Below are 22,884 nucleotides of genomic sequence, written 5' to 3' on the forward strand. Positions count from 1 at the left end.
TTGGAGTTGCTGAAAAAGACTGATGAAAATACCCAATTTATTGCTTAATTTACATGAGGTCCTTGTTAGACTTAACTTTATCAAACTTCATCCGATCTAAATTTAGAATGTATTACTATGTAATCAAGAGTTATGTAACTGCCCATAGCTGTTTGTATGTGTAAGGCCTGATAGCATCATTATCCATCTGGTATAGCTCATGATCCATGTGACAGATACACTTTAAGTATTGCAAAGTTAGGGAATGTAACCAAGACATTGAATTTTAGAAATTAATGAATTTGGAGGAAATAAAGGGTGTTAAGTATGTAACATTTTAAATACGGTTTATTCCATTAGGCGTTGTGCTTTATGACAGTGCTGCTCAGGTCAGGGTAGCTGTTCCACAAACTGTTACTGATCCTCGAGATAAGGAGCTTGTGCCAGAATGTAAATCAATGCATTCCTTCCTCCCTCAAAAAGGGAAAAAGGCTGTGAGTGAACATAGCTGAACTAAGCAGTGTGCTAGTTGACATAATTGCTTTCCGTTTTTGGTGTAGGCTCCTTATTTCTTCACAGATTAGTAGTAAACAATTTGCAGACTGGCCTCAATTGAAGGACTACACTGAGTAGCTGTCCTATGTCATACATATCAAACATTTATGATATTGTTGCAGGAATACATGTCCTGGTTAGTACAGCTTATTTGTATACAGATGTGCGGCACTTTTAAATTTGCATAATTCTTTAGTCTTTCCCCCCTCCCTCCCTGCCAACTTCTGCCCTTTTGCCAGTCTTATTCCACATTATCTTCCTGCATAGAAATTCTATCTAATAATGGTGTTTGCTACAAATATTTGCTTCTTGCTACCCTGCCGAGGACTCAGTCGTATTCAGAGAGCTGTATCATGCTCATGAGACATAATTATGGTCATAGAGAAGTGGGTAACTCTGTGTCACACTGCGCCCCCACCCAGTACTTTCTGACATTCATTAATTGCCAAAGTGGAGATTCTGTTGCAAATATGCAGACATTGATTTTATTACTTGAAGTGGCCAGTGAACAAAGCTGAAAATACCAATCATTGTCAGAAAAGTTATGCATCTTTTTCTTATACTTTGACCACCAGAAGTCTGACCTTGTTTATTAAGCAGCTGCTGCAAACTTTGCTCACTTGCATACTTCAGCTTAAGCAAGGAGATGCTCCATCATAATAAATAGATGAGGTACATTTTAACATCTGCTGTAAAACAGATTAAGAAACTTTTAAAAAGATAGTGATATATTGTTACCCACTGGTGTTTACTGAGTGCATTTCTGTGTCATAAAATACACAAAATGACCAGTATTTTGAAGCCTTATTTTCTTAATATTAAAATAATAAATTGGTAACTATTCTAATATATTGTCATAATTTGTGAAATTCATATTTCAGGAGCTATGAAAATATGACTGGTTGATACATGCATATATGGAATTATAACAGTTAATAAATCAAGAGATCAAAAAACCTAATTATTTAAGTCAAAATATACCAGAATTTTTTTAAATGGATTATGTGATGTTAATTGTTTAACATAGGAAGAAGCATCACCTTAGGAAGTTTTAAAGCAAGCCTTTTAACCTTACAAGTTTGAAGATATCTACAGGAAGAAATTACCCAAGATGATTTTAGAGTGTTAAAAATATTTATCAATATACTTGATCATTAGGAATTTAGACTTGATAGAGCATTTTATAGGGTAAAGGAGTTTGCATGTTAGTATACTTAAAATTAGGATTCTTCTGTTTAAGATGTAAAGAATATTTTATCTTCTTGCTTTACAAATGGCATTTTTAAGTCACTTCCAATATAAATGTTAGGAAGTGGGTTAGGTCAAGTTTGGAAAATTATAATCCATTTATAACCCAAGAACCTTATTTTAATTAGGACTGTTAGCAACCTCTTTGGTTAAATCTTTTTCTGACATTGTTGAATGGTAGCAAGCACAGTGTGGGTGTTCAGCACCCTTTATTTTTCACATATCCCTATAGTACCAGTGTTCAGAGCAAGTGAAAGACACTTAGGTAACCATTATGTATGGAGGGCTGAGCATACAGCATGATAGGCAATGAAATATTCTTTGATTTAATGACCAACCAGAAGAAATTCCATAGTGATTTGCGTAGTTTTTTGCATGCTTTGCTTTTTCTCCTCTGCTTTGTGACATATATGGTACACTTTACACACAGAGTTCTGAATTTTAATTTTTCAAGCTTTCTTCTAAATATCACCAGCTGCTTCTTCCTGAATCCTAAACAAACAAACAAACAAACAGCCTCTACACTTTGAAACTCAGTACTTTCAAATCAATACAGATTTTACCATGTCTTAATTTTAATTATAGCAACCTAGTTCCAGAGCTTAAGAATTTTTAATTCTACACGGAGTGTTTTTTAAAGAAAAATATATATGTCAAAGTTTGTTAAGTGGAGAAAAAGGAAACAAAATTACCATTTACTATAGAAATTCACTTTTTTAGCAGTGTCTATAAAAATTACACAGTTCTACATTTTTACTTACTCCTGTATCAGGAAAAATAAGTGGAGAATTGTTGCGGCTGAGATGTATTTTGGATGTCTGCAAACGAATACTTTATAAGCCTTTAAATTTTATGTTACATAAAATAATAGTCTGCTAAATATCCCTCTTTGAAGTTCATGTGCATATAGTAGTAAAGATATTTCAAGTGTATTTGCCCAAAATATGTAAAATTATTTATCATAAATATGAAACTAATAGGTTTTTTTGTTAATATGTTAGCTTGATGGTTTTTATTACAAACTGGATTTCTACCAGTGTCTAGCAACTTAAAGTGAGTCTGTCACATAATTATCGTAGTTGAGATATTACTGAATATTTAAGACAAACTCTGTAAAAGGTACATTTGGGCAGAACCCTTAAAGAACTTCGACTTTAAAAAAAAATGCTTACATTTGAATGAGTTCAGCCTTAGCTATATCGTCCTGTCTGCAGAAAAATGTTTTATCTAGTCATGGTTAAAAGGACCTCCATGTAATAAACATACATCTATCTATCTATATATATATATGTATATATATGTATACACACAGACATACACATACATATAGTGTAATTGTATATTTTATATATATATATATATATATTTGTTATGGAATTAGCTGAGACTGGGTGATTTTGTCAGTTTCCTTTAGTGACATCAAAATTTTTGTAGTGATACTAGTCTTATTTTTAGGAGAAAAATCTTGATCAATTTATACTTTATAGAAGTAGTTTCTATGTTACATTTTAGTAGGAAGGCAATGTGTATAACTAATTATAACTAAGTGAGGGAGTATATAGAGTGTTGTGGTACTTGATTTTATTTCCTATGTAGATTTTGCTTTTAGACTTAGTATTTTCAACTGTTGATTATACTCTCTTTCTTCCCCAGCTCGCCCCTAAACTCTTGACTATAATTCTCTTACCTATATCTATTGCTATAGAAATACAGTGAAAATATGTCCTCATATGGCATACTTATTTCTAAATAGATGTATGACTGCTCCTCTATAAAGTGGAATTAAAATACCCAAACTTTGGGGTGCCCAGCTGGCCCAAAGCGTGCAACTCTTGATCTTGGGGTTGTAAGTTCAAGCCGCACGTTGGGTGTAGAGATGACTTAAAAATAAAATCTTTAAAATACCTGAACTTTACATAGGAATATTGTGGCTTAGAAGTTGAGATTTACAAGAGACTATGTAAAATTACCTAATGTTTTATTTCCCAGTCTCTGAGCTACAGTTCTCAGTTAGTTTAGGAATATGAAAACTGTAATGATTTGTTTACTAAAATGCAGGGGTTTTTTTTTTTAGTGTTACTTCTTTAACTATATAATATAAATAACTTACATAATTAGTCCTTAAGTATATTAGATGTGGTTAGTGAACTATTACAGAGCAAAGGAGCAACCCAAAATATGTATGAGAGGCCTGCAGCAGTTGTGAAGTACTCCTTCATTGAAGTCCCAGAGAATCTCTGAAACTTAGAATCAGTTTTTTCAGGAAACAGTCTCAGCAAAAGACTGAGATTATAGACAGAGCACAGATCATTGCAAAGTCCTCTCAGAGGAGGAGAGGCCTGTTGTAGAGATCCACCAGAAAACTGCTGAAGAAATGAGTTTTTCCCCTTAACAATCTGTACAAAAAGAAAAACGGATTTTAGGAAAGTCAGGTGAATGAAAGACAAGAAGGACCAAGGTGAACAAACAGAACAATTGATCTTAGAAAATATAAATAATATAGAAAGCAGGAGGATAAATTCTTCTTGTTATTCTTGGAGATCCTTGGAGGGCAATCAATCTACTAACCATAACAACAAAAGGCTGTGGTGAAAAAGTAGACCTGGAAGGTCCTTGAAATTCAAAATGCTTATCATTACTCAAAATAAATATTCTGTACAGGACTAAAAAACAGACTGGATATTGCCGAAGATCTTGAGATCAAAGAGAAGAACAGTGTATAAAACATTTTTAAAAAGACATTGAAAATATGAGGAAAATGATAAACAAACAAACAAAATACATGCCCAGGATAATATAGCATTCATCTTAAAAAAGAGCAAAGGCTAAGAAGAAAATAATTTTTTTAGTTGAAGAAAATGTCCTTTAAAGAAAGATTTATGTTTGTGGATCAAAGGGAAAAGTTAAAGAATAGAAAGAAAGGGAAAAACAAAAACAAAAACCCACATCTAGATACATCACAACTTCAAGGATAAAGATTTTTTTTAGTCCTATAAGCTCCCGGAATCACAGGGAAACATGTTACCTATAAAGGAAAGAGAGTGTCATCGGGTTTCTCATTCTTAAATGTTTTAGAAGACAGGTGGAGGGGTGCCTGGGTGGCTCAGTCAGTTAGGCATGTGCCTTCAACTTGGGTCATGATCTCAGGGTCCTGGGATCAAGCCCCGAATCGGACTCCTTACTCAGCAGGGAGACTGCTTCTCCCTCTGCCTGCTGCTGCCCCTGCTTGTGCTCTCTCTCTCTTGCTCTCTGACAAATAAATAGGTGAAATCTTTAAAAAAAAAAAAAAAAAGGACAGGTGTAGCTATAGTTACAGCATTCTATGAAATACTATTTTGAACTTAGAATTCCATTCCCACCCAACTATCACTCAAGTGTAAAGAAAAACCTTGGATATGCTTTCTATTCTTTTTCTGAAAAAAACTACTCACATTTTTACTCTTCAGTGACACAAAATACAAGTCTAAAAGGAAGATACAAAGACTAACTCGGGATTTTGGTGAAAAAGTCCAGAGTTACAGCAATGAGCAATTGGCATATTTTTAAACCAAATGTCAGCTTTATGAGGAATGTTATCAAGAAAATAGTAGATAACAATACACATATCGTGTGAATTATATTCTGAGAGTTCACTGTGTCTGGTATTACTGATATGAAGGCACATTGAGCTGATGAACAAGAGAAAAGGTGAAAACTTCAGGGAAAATAAAACATGAGCAATTCAAGGCCTAATTATAAAGCAGGCTAAAATGTGACATGATTTTGGGGTGCTCATGGAGCATGTGCATGATTTCTGAAATGGCAGTAAGAGCCATTTCAGGTCATTTAGAAGAGTCTTGGTCAGGTAATTTAGAACAATCAAGAGAACAGATCTGAAGTTCAGAAATTATGTTCCCTTTATTATTTCTAAGTTAAAATCAAATGTAGTACTTTAAATAGGTTATGAGGAATGATTCTCTTGGGTGGTAGGACTTTTTATGGATATTTTTTTTTCTTTACTTTATTTCAGTTTACTATCATGAACTGTTTCACCTTTATAATAAAAGAACGGTAAATGCCACTTGAAAATAATTGAAATTAAAACAATCTTTATAATAAGATTACCAAAGAAGTATAGCTTAGAAATTTTTATGCACTAGCCCGTCACTGAATAAAAATGACATGTAAGCAAACACCATTCCAAATGTAAAGTTTGTTTTTTCTTTTTTTTTTTTTTAAGTAATATTCCTGTGTTAAAAGAATACTTAGTTCTGTTTGAGTACATTACACACACACACACACACACACACACACACAGCTTTCAACATTGTAGATACTTTAGTATTGGAAATCAAGTCATAAAACATTTTTTTCTATTCTTTTTGAAATGGCTGTTTAAATAATAAAGTTCAGATTTTAGTATTCCACACTACCTAGATTTGATCTCTCTGATTGGGGCAAGTTAGTTAACCTTTATGTGCTAAGTTCCACATCTGTAAAATAGAGATTACAGTACAGACCTCATAGAGGTGTGGTAAACAAAGATTAAATGAATTAATACATGAATGCAAGTAGAGTATCAACCGGTACAGAGTACACTTGATAAATATTAGTTTTAAAAATAGTGAAAGTCTGGGGTGCCTGGGTGATTCAGTCATTAAGTGTCTGCCTTCGGCTCAGGTCATGATCCCAGGCCTGGGATCGAGCCCTGTATTGGGCTCCCTGCTTGGCAGGAAGCCTGCTTCTCCCTCTCCCACTCCGCCTGCTTGTGTTCCCTTTCTCACTATGTCTCTCTCTCTCAAATAAATAAATAAAATCTTAAAAAAAAAAAAGTGAAAATCTGAAATAAGGTCACCACATTAGACATATCCAGTTACTTAAAATGATATATTGAGAACCATACTTATATAATATTGTAGTTTTCTGATCTTTAAAAATATCATTTGTATTTACCATTATAAAGATGAAAAATCTAATCAACTTCATAGGTTTATAGTCATTTAAGGTAGGCATAGCATGGCTATATTTCCTGTATTTTTTTATTTCAAGCTTTATTGAGATACAACAGACATAGAACATTGTATAAGTGTACAGTGTAATGATTTGATATATGTATGTGTATACTGAAGAATTACCACAGTAAGGTTAGAGGACACATTCGTGCCTCACACAGTTACAATTTTGTGTGTGTGGTGGGAACTTTTAAAATCTACTTTTAGCAACTTTCAAATGTACAATACAGTGTTGTTAACTATAGTCATCATACTGTACATCATATCCTCAGAACTTAGTCGTAACTGGAAACTTGTACCCTTCAACTACCTTCACCCTTCTTCCCCAATCCCTGACTTCTTTTCCTTTATAAGTTGTGTTAACAGTCGTGAGTGAGGTGTTTTTAATCTCTTATTTCATGTATTTTTGGAGTATATAAATGAAGATATTGCATATCTAAGATGTGAATATCTCAAAATCACACAGAAAATAGATAGCGAGTTCCTATTTGAAATTCAACTTTAATCTCAGGTGGGTATGTTTAACACCACTAATTGTTACTTTCTCAATTCAGATATTTTACATGTTAGATTAATAGTAAATCCCATTTAATATAATGCTTTATTGTAGAGTCTAGGTTTTTGTGATAGTTATTTTCTTGATATACTCTTCATGAAATAAACATATAAAAGTAGAAGGTATTCATATGCATGTTTATGAATTATGGCATGGTTTTACCGGGTGTTTTTATAGTTCATCTTGACTGTATTTAGAGTTTTTTTATGTACTCAGAAGTAACAGCATGATGATTATGAGTACCAATATTAGAGTCAGAGAAATGGGTTTGAAGACCTAGCTCTGCCACTTATTAACTGTATGGTCATGGACAGATTTATTCTTAACATTATTACAGAGTAGTATCCTAGGCATACGGGGTGGGTACAAAAATGAATGTGGTAATTTATAGACTTTCATAAATACGGTATTTTAAACTTTCCCCATGGATTATTTTCAACAAAAATTCTCATCTACTTGGGGCACCTGGGTGGCTCAGTGGGTTAAAGCCTCTGCCTTCGGCTCAGGTCATGATCCCAGGATCCTGGGATCGAGCCCCGCATCGGGCTCTCCGAAGCAGCGAGCCTGCTTCCCTTCCTCTTTTTCTGCCTGCCTCTCTGCCTACTTGTGATCTCTGTCAAATAAATAAATAAAATCTTAAAAAAAAAATTCTCATCTACTTATTAAGTTGTAGAAGAAACACTTGTTTTAAATCATTCTATAATGACTTACCATTGTAGAATATCATCCTATAATGGCATTAAATTGCAATTAACAAATGAAATAATTATATAATTGTGTCTCCCCATCTCTAGTCCCATTCCCATTTCCCTTCCCTTCTTTGAGGAATACTAAAAAAATCTTTGACATAAGTAGTTGTCTTTTTATGACTAGTACTTTTATGTTTAAAAATATAAATTCTACCAGACACTATAATATAAGAAAATTGTTCCTTGGTTCACTCTGTTTCTTCTTTCCCCTCACTGCCTCCACCTGTGCCTCCTCCTTACCCCAGGAAAAGTCTTGGTCTACATATGTCCATTTTTTACTTGAAATACTGGTGGTTTCTGTTGCCTTCATTCTGAAGGACCACATACCTCCATTGTAGCTCTGTAGTAAATGAAGTAAGTGCCTGGAGTCAACTTGAATCTTTTTGCCTTAAATTTTCTGATACTAAATTAAATATGAAAAGTTACAGGATTCAGTTTTGGCTTTTTAAGTTAACATGTGCTTTATTGAATTTGGTTTTATTTAAGTGCTTTTAATTTAACGATACATTTTTCTCTTCTTACCTAAGCAGTGAATTAATACGTAATTACATGCATGGTATGTACCAGGATATACTAGGCACATTATGTAAATTCATCTAATACCCAAAATAGCCCTGTGAGTTAATTCCTAATATTAGATATTACTGACTGTTACGTGGCAGAGCAAAGATTCGAACCTAGGACAGAACCCTTGTACTTTTCCATTGTACCATGCTGATTGTCTCTGGGTGTGAAAATTTCTGAGTCTAATGATCCTGATATCAGCATAAAGCCAAAATATGCGTTTAGGGTATGTTTATTTGACTTAATGCTAACTGTTACAAAGCGTGCTGTGATCAGAGTCATGTTCATTGTGTTTGAATGTGACTACAAATGTGGCTACAAAGAGGGTTCTGAAAATGAAATATAATAGCTGGTGTTTTTGCTTTTTGCCGTAGAGTCTACCATTCATTAATTTAAAATCTTTAATGAAAGTTTACATTTTCATACGTACAACATTCCTGAAAATATGCTTACATTTTACCTGATTCTGTACTAAGAAAATTAAGAAAATTATTTATTAAAAAACAAAAAACAAAAAACAAAAAAACCCTCTGGGCACCTGGGTGGCTCAGTCAGTTAAGCATCTGCCTTTGACTCAGGTCATGATCCCAGGATCCTGGGATCGAGTCCCACATCAGGCTCCCTGCTCAGCAGGGAGTCTGCTTCTCCCTCTACCCTTCCCCCTTGCTCATGATCTCTCTCTGTCTCTCATGCTCATACTCTCTCTCTCTCAAATAAATAAAATCTTAAATAAAAAAAAAAAAACCTGGGGCACTTGTGTGGCTCAGTGGGTTAAGCCTCTGCCTTCAGCTCAGATCATGATCTCAGGGTCCTGGGATGGACCCCTGAATCAGGCTCTCTGCTCAGTGGGGAGTCTGCTTCCCCCCTCTCTCTCTCCCTACTGCTCTGCCTACTTGTGATCTTTCTCTCTCTCTGTCCAATAAATAAATAGAAATCTTAAAAAAAAAAAAACTCAACTATAGTATATACGTTTAGGGCTTTTTATTTTATTCTGTATATTATATGAGGTATTCATTTTTAAAAACATTTTTAAATAGATTATAGTGTAATTGTAAACAAATTAATGATTTTATCTTTATTATCAAATTTTTCAAATACATGCAGAAGTAGAACAGTATTATGAACCCATATGTATTTATGACCCAGCTTTACTAATTACCACCTTCTGACTAGCTTGTTTTGCCTCTCTCCATTCTTTCATACCCCATCATTTTGAAGTCATTTCACCAGAAAATGTTTCAGTAGGTATCTGTAAAAGAAAGAACCTTTTACTTTAAACATAATCACAATACCATTATCATAACTAAACTAAATGTTATTACTATTAAATATCCAGGTATTGTTAAATTTTAATATTAAGTATCCAGTTCTGATTGCCTCATAAAATCGAAAGGTTTTTTTCTTTGACTTTTTAAAAGTCAGAATCCAAATAAAGTCCATGTATTGAAAATTGGGTTATATATCTCAAGTATCTTCTAATCTGAAGATAGCTTCCTTGCATTCTTACATGCTTGCAATTTTGGGTTGAAATAGCCTGATCATTTGTGGGTAAATTTTCCCAAAGTCTGGATTTTGCTCATTGCATCTCCATGGTTTCATTTAAGGAAGATTATTTTCCCACGTATTATCTTGCCTGATTCCAAATTTTCATAGTTTATCTATAGTGAGTTTAATGGTAAACTGGCTTTAACATTGAGAAGGAAAAGTTGCTTGCAGTTATTACAAAGAAATTTTGCTAGAGGTTGAGCAGATGATTTTAATGGTTCTGATCAATTTTCTTAATTTTTGTCAAGACTGGGGTGAACATTGGGCTTCTTTTGAAACTAATTTCTAGCAGTACTGGCATAAAATCCTCATATAAATTATCAAAATATTTTACATGCTGGGTGTCTGAGTGGCTCAGCTGGTTAAGTCACTACCTTTGGCTCAGGTCATGATCACAGGTTCCTGGGATCGAGTCCCACCCACATTGGGCTCCCCCTGCTGTGCGGGGAGCTTGCTTTTCCCTCTCCCTCTGCTTGCAATTCCCCCTGCATGTGCATGCTCTCTCTATCTCTCTGTCAAATAAATAAATTAAATATATATATATATAAATATGATGATTTTGCCCTTAATTTTAAAACCTTATTTTCATCACTACTTTTTAGAGTATCAACACGGGTGTACATATATCTAGTATTTCATATGGGTTCTCTAATTTTCCTGTTCTTTGCAATTGAACAGTCTTCACTGAGCTGAAGGAGGCTAAAGATTTGCTATTTTTATTACATCCATTCAGTTTCTGTCTTAATTGTGGTGTTACCAGTGTCAGCAGTTTTTCTGATAAATACAAATAAAATACATATGTATTCAAATAACTGTATAAACACTATATAAAAATGGTGCCATTTGCTTAAAAATGAATTTCGGGCTGACTAAAACAGTTCAGCAACTGATACAAAAGAGCAGGAGATCAATATAGGAAGATAGGCATGTTAGTGCATAATGTATGAAAGTGCAAGCTGTATGAAAATTCAAGGTGGCTTAAAGCAAATCAAAGAACAGAGCTGTGCTCCACATGACAGGTGATATGGGAACTAATGGCATGTGGATGAAATACTTGCCACCTCTTCAAATTGCTGAGTTTAAAAGGGACATCAGCAATGAATTACCCAGATAGTATCAGTGGCAGCATCATTTGCCACCTGGTACTATACAAACTTGTAGAGTGAGTAAATTTGTGTTTCATGTTTATATCCCTTTTTATAGTCCTCCTGTTCTACCATATGTATTCCCACTTGATTTCTTGATTTCTTAATGTAGTTCTAAACACCCTCTTTGCGTATTTATTCTACACTTACTAAGCACCTACTATATGGTATAGTGAAAGTTCCCAAGTGTAAGTCATGGACTTATGTTTAAAATATCTGTTGAATAATGTGGAAAACAAGCAGAAAATTACAGCTACCTCACTGAAGGTTACTTTCCCACAAAGGAGTCTCAAATTCCATAAGTAGGCCATTTTTTTCTTAGTAAGCACACTACCATCCCTAACGTCCTCCATCCCACAAATATAAAATACAAGTTTTTCATTTTCTGGATGCTACAGATTTAGGCAGATGCTGTTAAAAATAAAGTAATATATTACTGTAGGGTTCTAGGAAGCTGAATCTTGTGCATGTGTGTATTTAAGCACTTGCTCATCTAGAATAGGTGGAATGCATTGAGGATATAGTGGAGCAGATAGCCTTCCCTTTGCCCTTTGCCTTTGCCTCATCACTCCCAGGTGATGAGAATAACAGATTTTTTTTAAAAATCACCTTTTGGAAGTGATATTCCCAAAGGATAAAAGAGAAATTAAATATAGCTCTTTCCAAACCATTCCAAATAAACATGTAATCTCCATAAATGCCAGTGCAAACATAGCTTCAAGACAAGTCCTGTACCCAACACCCTCCCCATAATAGGTGACTACCCCAAGCCCTTCCTATTTATAAATTCTTGAAGGACTCATCCCCGTAACCTCTAATCTAAAATATCTTCTAGTTAAGTAGTTGGGAAATACTAAAAGCAACTGATCAGAACACACATAAATATGCATGTAAACTTGAGGAAGAATGAGTAGAATATACTAGTCTGGCTAATGCAAATAGGAAGAAATGAGAGGTGGGAGACAATGTAGAAAATACTGTGAAGTTGGACAAAAGAATCCTGGGCTACATTTCCTAAGGGTGAGATAACCTTGGACAAGCTACTTACCTGGCTCAGACTCTGTTTATATGTCTCTTAAATAGGAATACTAATTGCTGTTATGAATAAATGGTAGTAGGAGAGATAATGTTTTAGATTTTCAAAAGTCTCATACCATCATCTGTGGAGTTTTTATTTTATCCTAGAGTAGGGAGCCCTCAGATGAGAAGAGACATAGTATGTTCTGTAATGCTGGCCACATTGTGGTGAAGGTGTAACTGATCTAGGCTGAATATGATGAGAAACTGAGCTGGAACAGTGGTAGGGGGAATAGAAGATGGATTTAAGAGATAGTCCAGATTGAAACTCTGAACAGTTAATTTTGGAAGTTGAGGAATTGAGAATGTTAAAAATGGCTCAGAGGTTTTCAGTTGGAGTAAGTGGGTTGATAGGTATGCTACAGAAGTGGGAAATAGTGGCATTAAGCAGCTAAAGGAAAGCTTTGGAAGAGAAAGTAAGGAGTTGAACGTCCTCAATTTTGAGTTAGGATGGTTGGAAGGAGTCCAAGAATGCAAGTTAGGCATCTGAAGCTCTAAGGAAAAGTAGAAACCTGAACTTCACTATAAGTTCAGATTTTAGGGTCATGGTGTGTTTAGTTTTGTATCATCATTACCATCCACTCTGAGAATATATGTGACATTAGAATAATTATATGTTTCCTAAAAGTTATTATAATTCAGACATTTTCAAAGTTCAGACTCTACTGAATTTCTTACTAGACTTGTGATGTAATTGGTTTGTCAAATGCACATTGGTGGTTTTGGAGAGATTTTGAAAGAGGAATTTATATATTATCATCTCTCTGCATTGGTCACATGTGCTGGTTTTGCTGCCCCTTTTTTGGATACCATACAAGAAAAGATGGAAATGTGTGGTAGCCTCAGTAGGGAAGAAGTCAAGCCTAAGGATAATATTGACCTCAGATAACATTTAACTATTCTGTAAGTGTCACTAGTGTTTGTTGCAAATATCTAAACATGCCTTGAGAAGTACAAGGGAAAATTTCAAATGTATTTAAGTGTTTTTAACAATTAACCTTTCTTACATTATTTAGCATTTTTTTTATGGAGAAGAAAACTGCTTTAATGAAAAATTAAATGCTTGAATGATTGCTTAACCTTTGTATTTCTCATTTTCCTTAGTAGTTTCTCAAGTAAGATTGTTTTGAGATGATAAACATTAATTTTTTTTTAATTTAGAGAGCAAAGATCATGTTACCAGTGTCCTGGGATTGAGCCCCATGTTCTCCTGCTCCCTCCTCATCAGGGACTCTATTTCTCCCTCTCCTACTGGCCCTACCCCAGGCCTCTCTCTCAAATAGTTGCCTCTCTCTCAGATTGTGAACAAGTGAACAAGCGAATGTGAATGAGCTTGGGGGAAGGGCAGAGAGAGAGGGAGGGAGAGAATCTTAAGCAGGCTTCATTCTCAGCACAGAGCCTAATGTAGGGCTCAGTCTCATAACCCCAAGATCATGACCTGAGCTGAAATCAAGAGTCAGACACCTAACTAGCTGAACCACCCAGGTGCCCCAAACATTAACAAAGGAACTTTTTGTCAGAAATAATTTGATATATGTTTTAAATACAAATTCAAATTTACTGATTAAGTATATAATTAAAGACTAAAAGATTGGAACAAAATGGAAAATAACAGTATAATGATAGTCATGCCATTCAACTACAAGAATTTGAGGATTTGGAGAGTCTAGGTGATTTTCTCACTGTAAGTGATCATCTCCTAAAAAAGGCAAAACCTACTTTTTTTTTTTTTTTGAAAGTGACTTCCACACTGTAATTGCAAGACCAGCCCTATGTTCCTGTTAAATCAAAAGGTTTAGGGGTCACTTAGGGAAGAAAAGTGATTTTTCAGCCTGGTCTGCAAGTGAAATGATATCATAGAGGTGTACTACCTTTGCTGAGATCACACACTCCAGCTTCATGGGAGCAGTGCAGGGTTATTGCCACCAGCTGCTGAGGACCACCCTACAGTGGAGCGAGCACAGTGGGCGCATGCAACTCAGTGACCAGAGCCAGGTTGCAGTCCTTCACTGTGGTAATGCCACACTCCCATCATGGACACTAATTAGTGTCAACCTAACTTTCTCACTTTAAAACCTACATTTTTGTTGTTGTTGTTGCTTTTAAAAATGCAGTCTTTGAAGGGCGCCTGGGTGGCTGAGTGGGTTAAAGCCTCTGCCCTTGGCTTAGGTCATGATCCCAGGGTCCTGGGATCGAGCCGCGCATCAGGCTCTCTGCTCAGCAGGGAGCCTGCTCTCCCCCCCCCACCCCCATCTGCCTCTCTGCCTACTTGTGATCTCTATCTGTCAAGTAAATAAATAAAATTTTTTTAAAAAAATGTAGTCTTTGAAAAAGAACCATAGGGAAAAAAGTGTATCTGGATTGGAAAGCATTGCTTAATTACCTTCAACTGATGAATCAGGAACACAGATGACAAACCTTACATCTCTTAGGGTACACATATATGTATAATTCCCTTAAAGAATTTGCATTTAATCTTGAATGTATATATTCAAGGTAAGCACTACGATATAATAAGCAAAACATACATGAGATTGTATGTGTGGTATGATTTAAGTAATGTATTTAATGTATTAAGTAATGTATTAATGTGCATAGACAAAAGACCAGAGGAAAATAGGCTGAAGAAATTATAAAGTGACATTACACAGGAGGAAATACAAACACATGGCAAAATAAGCCACACCAATAATCAAAAAAAATAGTGATGTGTTATTTATGCCTATTAGTTAACTATGTATATAACTATATAACTATAAATGTATATATAAAATAGATTCTGCACCCAGAAGGAGCCCAACACAGGGCTCAGGACAGCTCACGACCCTGAGATCAATACCTGAGCTGAGATCGAGAGCTGGACACTTAACTGACTAAATCACTGAGGCATACCCTCTATTAGTGAACTTTAAAAAAAATTTTTTTTCTGATAATATATGTGTTATGCTAGGAATTTGGAAAACAGAAAAGTTTGGTGTGCCTGGGAGGCTCAGTTGGTTAAACGTCTGCCTTCAGCTCAGGTCATGATCCCAGGGTCCTGGGATCAGGCCCCACACAGGGCTCTCTGCTCAGCAGCGAGCCTGCTTCTCCCTCTGCCTCTGCCTGCTGCTCTGCCTACTTGTGATCTCTCTCTCCATCAAATAAATAAAATCTTTAAAAAAAAAAAAGTTTGAATAAGAAAGTAAAAATCACTCATAATTCTTCCAGCAAAAGTTTTAGTACAGATACTCTTTTGATGCATTTCTCATTTCCTTTTTCATACACAAATTGATAATATTGCTATTTTCAAGTACCATACAAAAATTTTTTTCTGCATTATTAAATATCTATAATATTAAATAATTGAAAACAACCTGAATGTCCCCTCAGTAAAAGGATCAGTTTAAATGATTACAAATTAACTCAATGTAATATGCAGTCTGTAGAAGTAGTAATGAAGATTTAATTTCAAAAGAAAATGTGATCTGTTCAATGGAAAAAAGCCATATGTAAAATGGTATATAGGCTGTAATTGTATCTGCTTGTTTATGTCACAGTAATTTCCATGCCCTGAAATCCCTGTACATCTTTTGTGCCTCAACTTCAGTGCCACTTCTTTGAGAATCCTGCTTTCCTTCTCTAGTTCTCCCAAGCAGACTGCTTTCCAGGGGTACCCTTTCGACCTAGTATCTATTGCCTTTTTAGCTATTAGCAGGTTGTATAACTGTTAAAGGGGCAGGGCTGTCTTTACATCTTGTTACCCCCTCGCACCTAACACTATGTGCCTGAAACAGAGTATTTATTGAAGTCTGATTCTTGGTGTAGAACTGAGGTTTTGTGGCATATACAAAGGAAAAAAATCATTCCTAATTTCCAATAAAAGTAATCACGTAATGAGAGACAATATAAATAGAATAATTATACATAAATCATAAAGAATTAAATCCTTGAAAACTACACATAGAGATAAGTTCTCAAGAGCAATTACAAATAAAGCATTAACAATAGCAAATAACACCCATTGTATAAGTACATATTCTTGTAGTCACTTAATCAGGGACCAAAATAAACGCTGCTCCCAAAATAGATGTTCCTTTTTGCAACATATTTAATACTATACATTTCAATATTGATGACTGGGGATGGGGAGCAACATCTATACAAGCAGTTTTAATTCCAGAAATGTTCTTTTTTATACCATGTGTCAGTATAACTATACCACTCATTAGAATATTCCTCTTCTCCAAAAATAAGATTGTGACCTCTTCAGAGCTCCTATACAGTGCCCAGTACCTTACAGATGCCCCAAAATGCCTCTGTAATTTGAATTTTTATGTGAGAAGAATATTTGGGGGCTAGATCAGTTTAGAGGAAGCTTTGATGTATTAAATTTATAATTTTAATAAAAATTTTTAATAAATGCTTAGCAAATTTATCATTTTTATAGTGAGTTTGGTGTTTCCTCCTTGGTCAGAGACCTGTTTTCTTTACCTTTAGTTAGAAGCCTGGGTTTTCTTTTCAGATTGAGGCCCAATGTATACAACATACATTTCAACTAAGAAAAGATGCCCACCTAGGAAGAAGAAAAAATCTTTTTCTTAAAAATGATATAAGGGGCACCTGGCTGGTTCAGTCAGTGAAGCATGTGACTCTTGGAGTTGTAAGTTTGCACCCCACATGGGGTGCAGAGATTACTTAAAAATAAGATCTTTTAAAAAAAAAATGATATAGTGAAATAGAATCTGGCATATTTTGGCTACATGTATACAGTTTGAATGCAGTTGAACTTTCATGCAGTTAAAGTTAATTTTCATGTACTTAAAAATGTGTAGAAATTGAGCCCATTATTTCCCCCCATTGTACTAGAGTGTATATTAGTGTCAAGTCTGAATTATAGATAGGAAAATTAAGGAACGTAGTAGCTTTTTTCAGATTACATATGTACTGAATTTATCTGTTATCATCTTGATTATATAATTGGGGGATACATGTCTTTATTTTTTAAACCAGACAGTCATGTGTCTTGTGTAGGCAAAACCATTCGCCCTTATATAAGTTACTATACTTTGTGAGAATTATACCCTGCTGATTTTATTCATAAAAATTCTGAAAATATAAGATAATATGTGACATTTACTTAATCTCTTTAAGTTAGTGGTTTTTAATCCTTTTAAATCTTATTTCAACATTCCAGGGGGAAAAAAAGTACATATATGTGAAATTTTATATAGCCAGTGTTTCCCCTGAATCTTGTCCTGGATTTTCTGCTTTCTATTAATGCATTTTTATATCCTGTATCTTTGATATATGAATTCTGAATTGATTATACTTTGTGCTTTTAGAGGTGTCAAGAGATCTCATTATGAAGCAGATTCTTTATAAAGGTTTTCCGTAATACTACAGCAGAGTTCTTACATGTTTTATTAAGTATTTTTTCATTGTAATTCTGAAATTTTCTTTCTGAATTGAAATAGTTACTTTTTATGCTATATTTTTCTCTCAGCTTTATTTTTCTGGCTGTTGTCTCTTGACCAACAACAGATTTTCTCTTTTTATTCTAGATTCTGAAGAGGCTCGGTCTGTAAATCCTTCCAGTGTTGATGAAAATATTGACTCTGAGACAGAGAAAGACTCTCTCATCTGTGAAAGTAAACAGATAATTCCCAGTAAAGCACCTCTTCCATCTGCTCTTGATGAATATGAGTTCAAAGATGATGATGATGAAGAAATAAATAAAATGATTGATGACAGACATATTCTTAGGAAAGAGATACGAAAAGAGAATGAAGCTGAAGTAGAAAAGAATAGTTTATTTACCAAACAGGAGAAAACTTTCTATCCTAAATCATTTAAAAGTAAAAAACAAAAGCCATCAAGAGTTTTGTATTCAAGTTCTGAAAGTTCAGATGAAGAAATTCTTCAGAATAAAAAGGTTTCTGCTCCATGTTCTGTCCCTGAAACGTCAAATTCTGATACACAAACCAAAAAGGAATACGGAGTTTCAAATGAACACAAACAGAAAGGCAAAGTTAAAAGAAAATTAAAGAACCAGAACAAAAATAAAGAGAACCAAGAGCTGAAGCAAGAAAAAGAGGGGAAAGAAAATACCAGAGTAACAAACTTGACAGTTAATACTGCACTAGATTGCTCAGAAAAGACCAGAGAGGAGGGGAATTTTAGAAAATCTTTTAGCCCGAAAGATGATACTTCATTACATTTATTTCATATCTCCACAGGTAAATCTCCTAAACATTCTTGTGGACTAAGTGAAAAGCAGTCAACACCACTAAAACAAGAACATACTAAAACATGTTTATCACCAGGAAGTTCTGAAATGTCTTTACAGCCTGATCTTGTTCGGTATGATAATACAGAATCTGAATTCTTGCCAGAAAGTTCAAGTGTAAAATCTTGTAAGCATAAGGAAAAAAATAAACATCAGAAAGATTTCCACTTAGAATTTGGTGAAAAGTCAAATGCCAAAGTAAAGGATGAAGATCATAGTCCAACATTTGAAAATTCAGATTGCACACTGAAAAAAATGGATAAAGAGGGTAAAACATTAAAAAAGCATAAATTGAAACATAAAGAGAGGGAAAAAGAAAAGCATAAAAAAGAGATTGAAGGTGAAAAGGAAAAGTACAAAAATAGAGATAGTGCTAAAGAGTTGCAGCGGAGTGTAGAATTTGATAGAGAATTTTGGAAAGAGAATTTTTTTAAAAGTGATGAGACTGAAGATCTGTTTTTAAATATGGAGCATGAGTCCCTAACAGAAAAAAAATCAAAATTGGAAAAAAACATAAAAGAAGATAAATCAACCAAGGAAAAACATGTTTCAAAAGAGAGGAATTTTAAGGAAGAACGAGAGAAGATTAAAAAGGAAAGTGAGAAATCTTTCAGGGAAGAAAAAACAAAAGATTTAAAAGAAGAAAGAGAGAACATACCCACAGATAAAGAAACAGAATGCGGTTCTTTAGGAACAAATGCCAGTGAAGAATCTACAGGGTTACACTCAATGGAAAAGGAAATAGAGATGGAAAAACAAGAAAAGCATATAAAAGATAATAAGGAAAAATCTGAGAGGCGGTTTCAGACTAAAGAAAAGGATGTTGAGAAGACTGAAAGAAAAAATTCTGAAAAAGAAAAGAAGACTAAACATGAGCATAAGTCAGAGAAAGACAAGTTAGATCTTAGTGACTGTGTTGACAGAATAAAAGAAAAAGACAGGTTGTATTCACATCACACTGAGCGGTGCCACAAAGAAGGAGAGAAGATAAAAAATATTACCACTATGAAAAAAACTGATGATAGAGAGAAAAATAGAGAAAAGATGGATAGAAAACATGACAAAGAAAAACCTGAAAAAGAGAGGTATTTAGCAGAAAACAAAGAAAAGCACTTGATAGAAAAAAAAAAACAAGCAGACAATAGTGACTATACTAAATCAGAAAAGAGCAAAAATAAAGAAAAAGACAGGGAGGTAGATAAAAAGGAAAAATCTAGAGATAAAGAAGGCGTAAATATAACTAATTCCAAACACTTCCAGGAAGAGAAGAAGTCAACTATAGCAGACGGTAGTAAAGCACAACATGAGAAAACTTTATCCCTTAAAGAAAAAACAAAAGATGAACCTTTGAAAACACCGGATGGAAAAGAAAAAGATAAAAAAGATAAAGACATAGACAGATACAAAGAACGAGACAAGCATAAGGATAAAATTCAACTAAATAGTTTACTCAAAGTAAAATCTGAAGCAGATAAGCCTAAACTTAAGTTATCACCAGCATCAAAAGATACTCGACCTAAAGAAAAGAGGTTAGTGAATGATGATTTAATGCAGACAAGTTTTGAACGAATGCTAAGCCTTAAAGACCTAGAAATAGAGCAGTGGCACAAAAAACATAAGGAAAAAATTAAGCAAAAAGAAAAGGAGAGGTTGAGAAATCGGAATTGTTTAGAACTTAAAGTGAAAGATAAAGAAAAAACGAAGCATTTGCTAGCTGAGTCCAGAAATAAAGAACTTACTAGGTCAAAGAGTTCAGAGTTGACTGATGCTTATACTAAGGAGAAACAGTCTAAAGATGTTGTAAGTAACAGATCACAATCTGTTGATGCCAAAAATATAACAAATTTAGGGAAGTCATCTTTTGTTTCAGATAATAGCTTAAACAGATCTCCTAGATCAGAAAGTGAAAAGCCAGGTCTCAGCTCCAGATCTGTATCCATGATTTCGGTTGCTAGCTCAGAAGATTCCTGCCATACCACAGTGACAACCCCCAGGCCTCCAGTTGAATATGACTCTGACTTTATGTTAGAGGGCTCAGATTCCCAAATGTCCTTTTCCCAGTCACCTTTTTTGCCAGTTGCCAAATCTCCTGCCCTTCATGAAAGGGAATTAGATAGTTTGGCTGAACTTCCAGAGCGGATTAAACCACCATATACAAGCCGACTTCCAACATCCCATCTCCGATCATCTTCTGTAGAAGATGTTAAACTAGTTATAAATGAAGGGAGACCAGCTGTAGAAGTTCGAAGATGTAGTATGCCATCTGTCATTTGTGAACATACAAAACAATTCCAAACAATATCAGAAGAAAGCAGTCAAGGTGGCTTAGCTGTGCCAAGAGATACTTGTCTTTCTCCCAAATCTGAGGTGCCCTCAAATGTGCCTGAAAGAGAACTTTCAAATGTGTCTAACATTCATTCCAGTTTTGCTGCCTCTCCAACTAGATCTGTAAGCAGCAAATACATTTCAGCTGATATAAATGTTATCAAGAGTACTGCTCCAGTGGGCACTTTAATGGACAGTCCTATGCATTTAGAGCAATCTAATCAGGTTGGTGTGATCCAAAATAAATCATGGGAGGTACCTAATGACAGACTGGAGTCATTAAGCACCGGTGACTTGATCTGCCCAAATTCTAGTGCACCTGATCAAGATTCTTCTGTTCAGGATTTTTGTAATTCTGAAAACAAAATACTGAAAGAACAGAACACAGATTTTTTATCCCTGCACCAGACTGACCTACCAGGAAACTCTTGTGCTCAGGACCCAGCGTCCTTTCTGCCTTCACAGCAACCTTGCTCTTTCCACAGCCAATCACTTTCAGATGCTGAATCTGTTCCTAAACATATGTCTGTATCATATGTTGCCAATCAAGAGCTGGGTATTGCACAACAAAAAAATGCAGTTCAAATTATGAATTCTGTTTTAGATACTGATAATGAATCTACGAAAGAAATGGAAAATACTTTTGTCCTAACAGATGTTCAAAAGACAGATGCCTTTGTCCCAGTGTACTCTGAAAGCACTGTTCAAGAAGCATCACCAAATTTTGAAAAGGCTAATACTTTGTCTGTATTACCATCAGAAAAAGACTTTAGTGGAAGTGATGCCTCTTCCCAGCTAAATACACATTACACATTTAGCAAACTAATGTATAAGTCTTCCAGTGGCCATGAGGTTGAAAGTAGCACTTCTGATATTCAGGTTATTTCACATGATAAAGAAAAACTGGAGAGTTTGGTCTTAACTCACCTGAATGATAAATGTGATTCTGATTTATGTGAAGTGAGTACAGGGATGCCAAAAGGAAACCTAAATGAACAAGATAATCCAAAACATTGCCCTGAAGGTGAAAAGTGTTTGCTTTCCATGGAGGATGAAGAATCACAACAAAGCACTTTATCAAGTCTGGAAAACCATTTACAACAACCGGCTCAACCAGAGACGCATAAATATGGTCAAATAGGTAAAGTAGAATTAGAAGAAAATGCTGACGATGATAAAACTGAAGCCCAGATCCCTCAAAGGATGACTAGAAACAAAGCAAATACAGTGGCAAATCAAAGCAAACAGATTATTGCTAGCTGTACACTGTTCTCAGAAAAAGACAGTGAATCTTCATCTCCTAGAGGAAGAATAAGGTTGACTGAAGAAGATGACCCTCAGATTCACCACCCACGGAAAAGGAAAGTGTCACGTGTACCACAGCCTGTGCAAGTGAGTCCCTCTTTACTGCAAGCAAAAGAGAAAACTCAGCAGTCTCTGGCAGCCATTGTAGACTCTCTGAAACTAGATGAGATTCAGCCATACAGTTCAGAGAGAGCGAATCCATATTTCGAGTACTTGCACATACGGAAAAAAATTGAAGAAAAGCGCAAACTGTTGTGTAGTGTTATTCCTCAAGCACCTCAGTATTATGATGAGTATGTGACATTTAATGGATCCTATCTCCTGGATGGAAACCCCTTAAGCAAGATTTGCATTCCCACAGTAAGTAACATCACTTGGTACGCATCTGCTGTCCAGTAGAAGTATGATGCAAGTCATTTACATAGTTTTAATTTTTCTAGTAGCCACATTTTAAAAAGTAAAAAGAAACAGGTAAAATTAATTTTAACATTTTATTTAACCCAGTATATTCAAATATATCAGTGTAGAGAAATTGTTTCTGAATGAGACATGTTATATTCCTTTTTTTTTTTTTTTTTGT

General features: G+C 34.8%; 1 protein-coding gene across 4 annotated transcripts in view; it reads left to right on the plus strand.

The window, feature by feature from the left end:
• Nucleotides 1–22,884, plus strand: part of ANKRD12 (ankyrin repeat domain 12) — a 124,209-nt gene that overhangs the window by 83,737 nt on the left and 17,588 nt on the right. For all 4 annotated transcript variants that reach the window (XM_080822252.1, XM_080822250.1, XM_080822251.1 and 1 more), the window contains one exon: nt 17,950–22,664. In XM_080822252.1, the coding sequence (XP_080678378.1) occupies nt 17,950–22,664 (4,715 nt within the window). The remainder of the gene's footprint in view (nt 1–17,949; nt 22,665–22,884) is intronic.

Source organism: Martes martes (assembly GCF_963455335.1).
Source record: "Martes martes genome assembly, chromosome: 13".
Lineage (NCBI taxonomy): Eukaryota > Metazoa > Chordata > Mammalia > Carnivora > Mustelidae > Martes > Martes martes.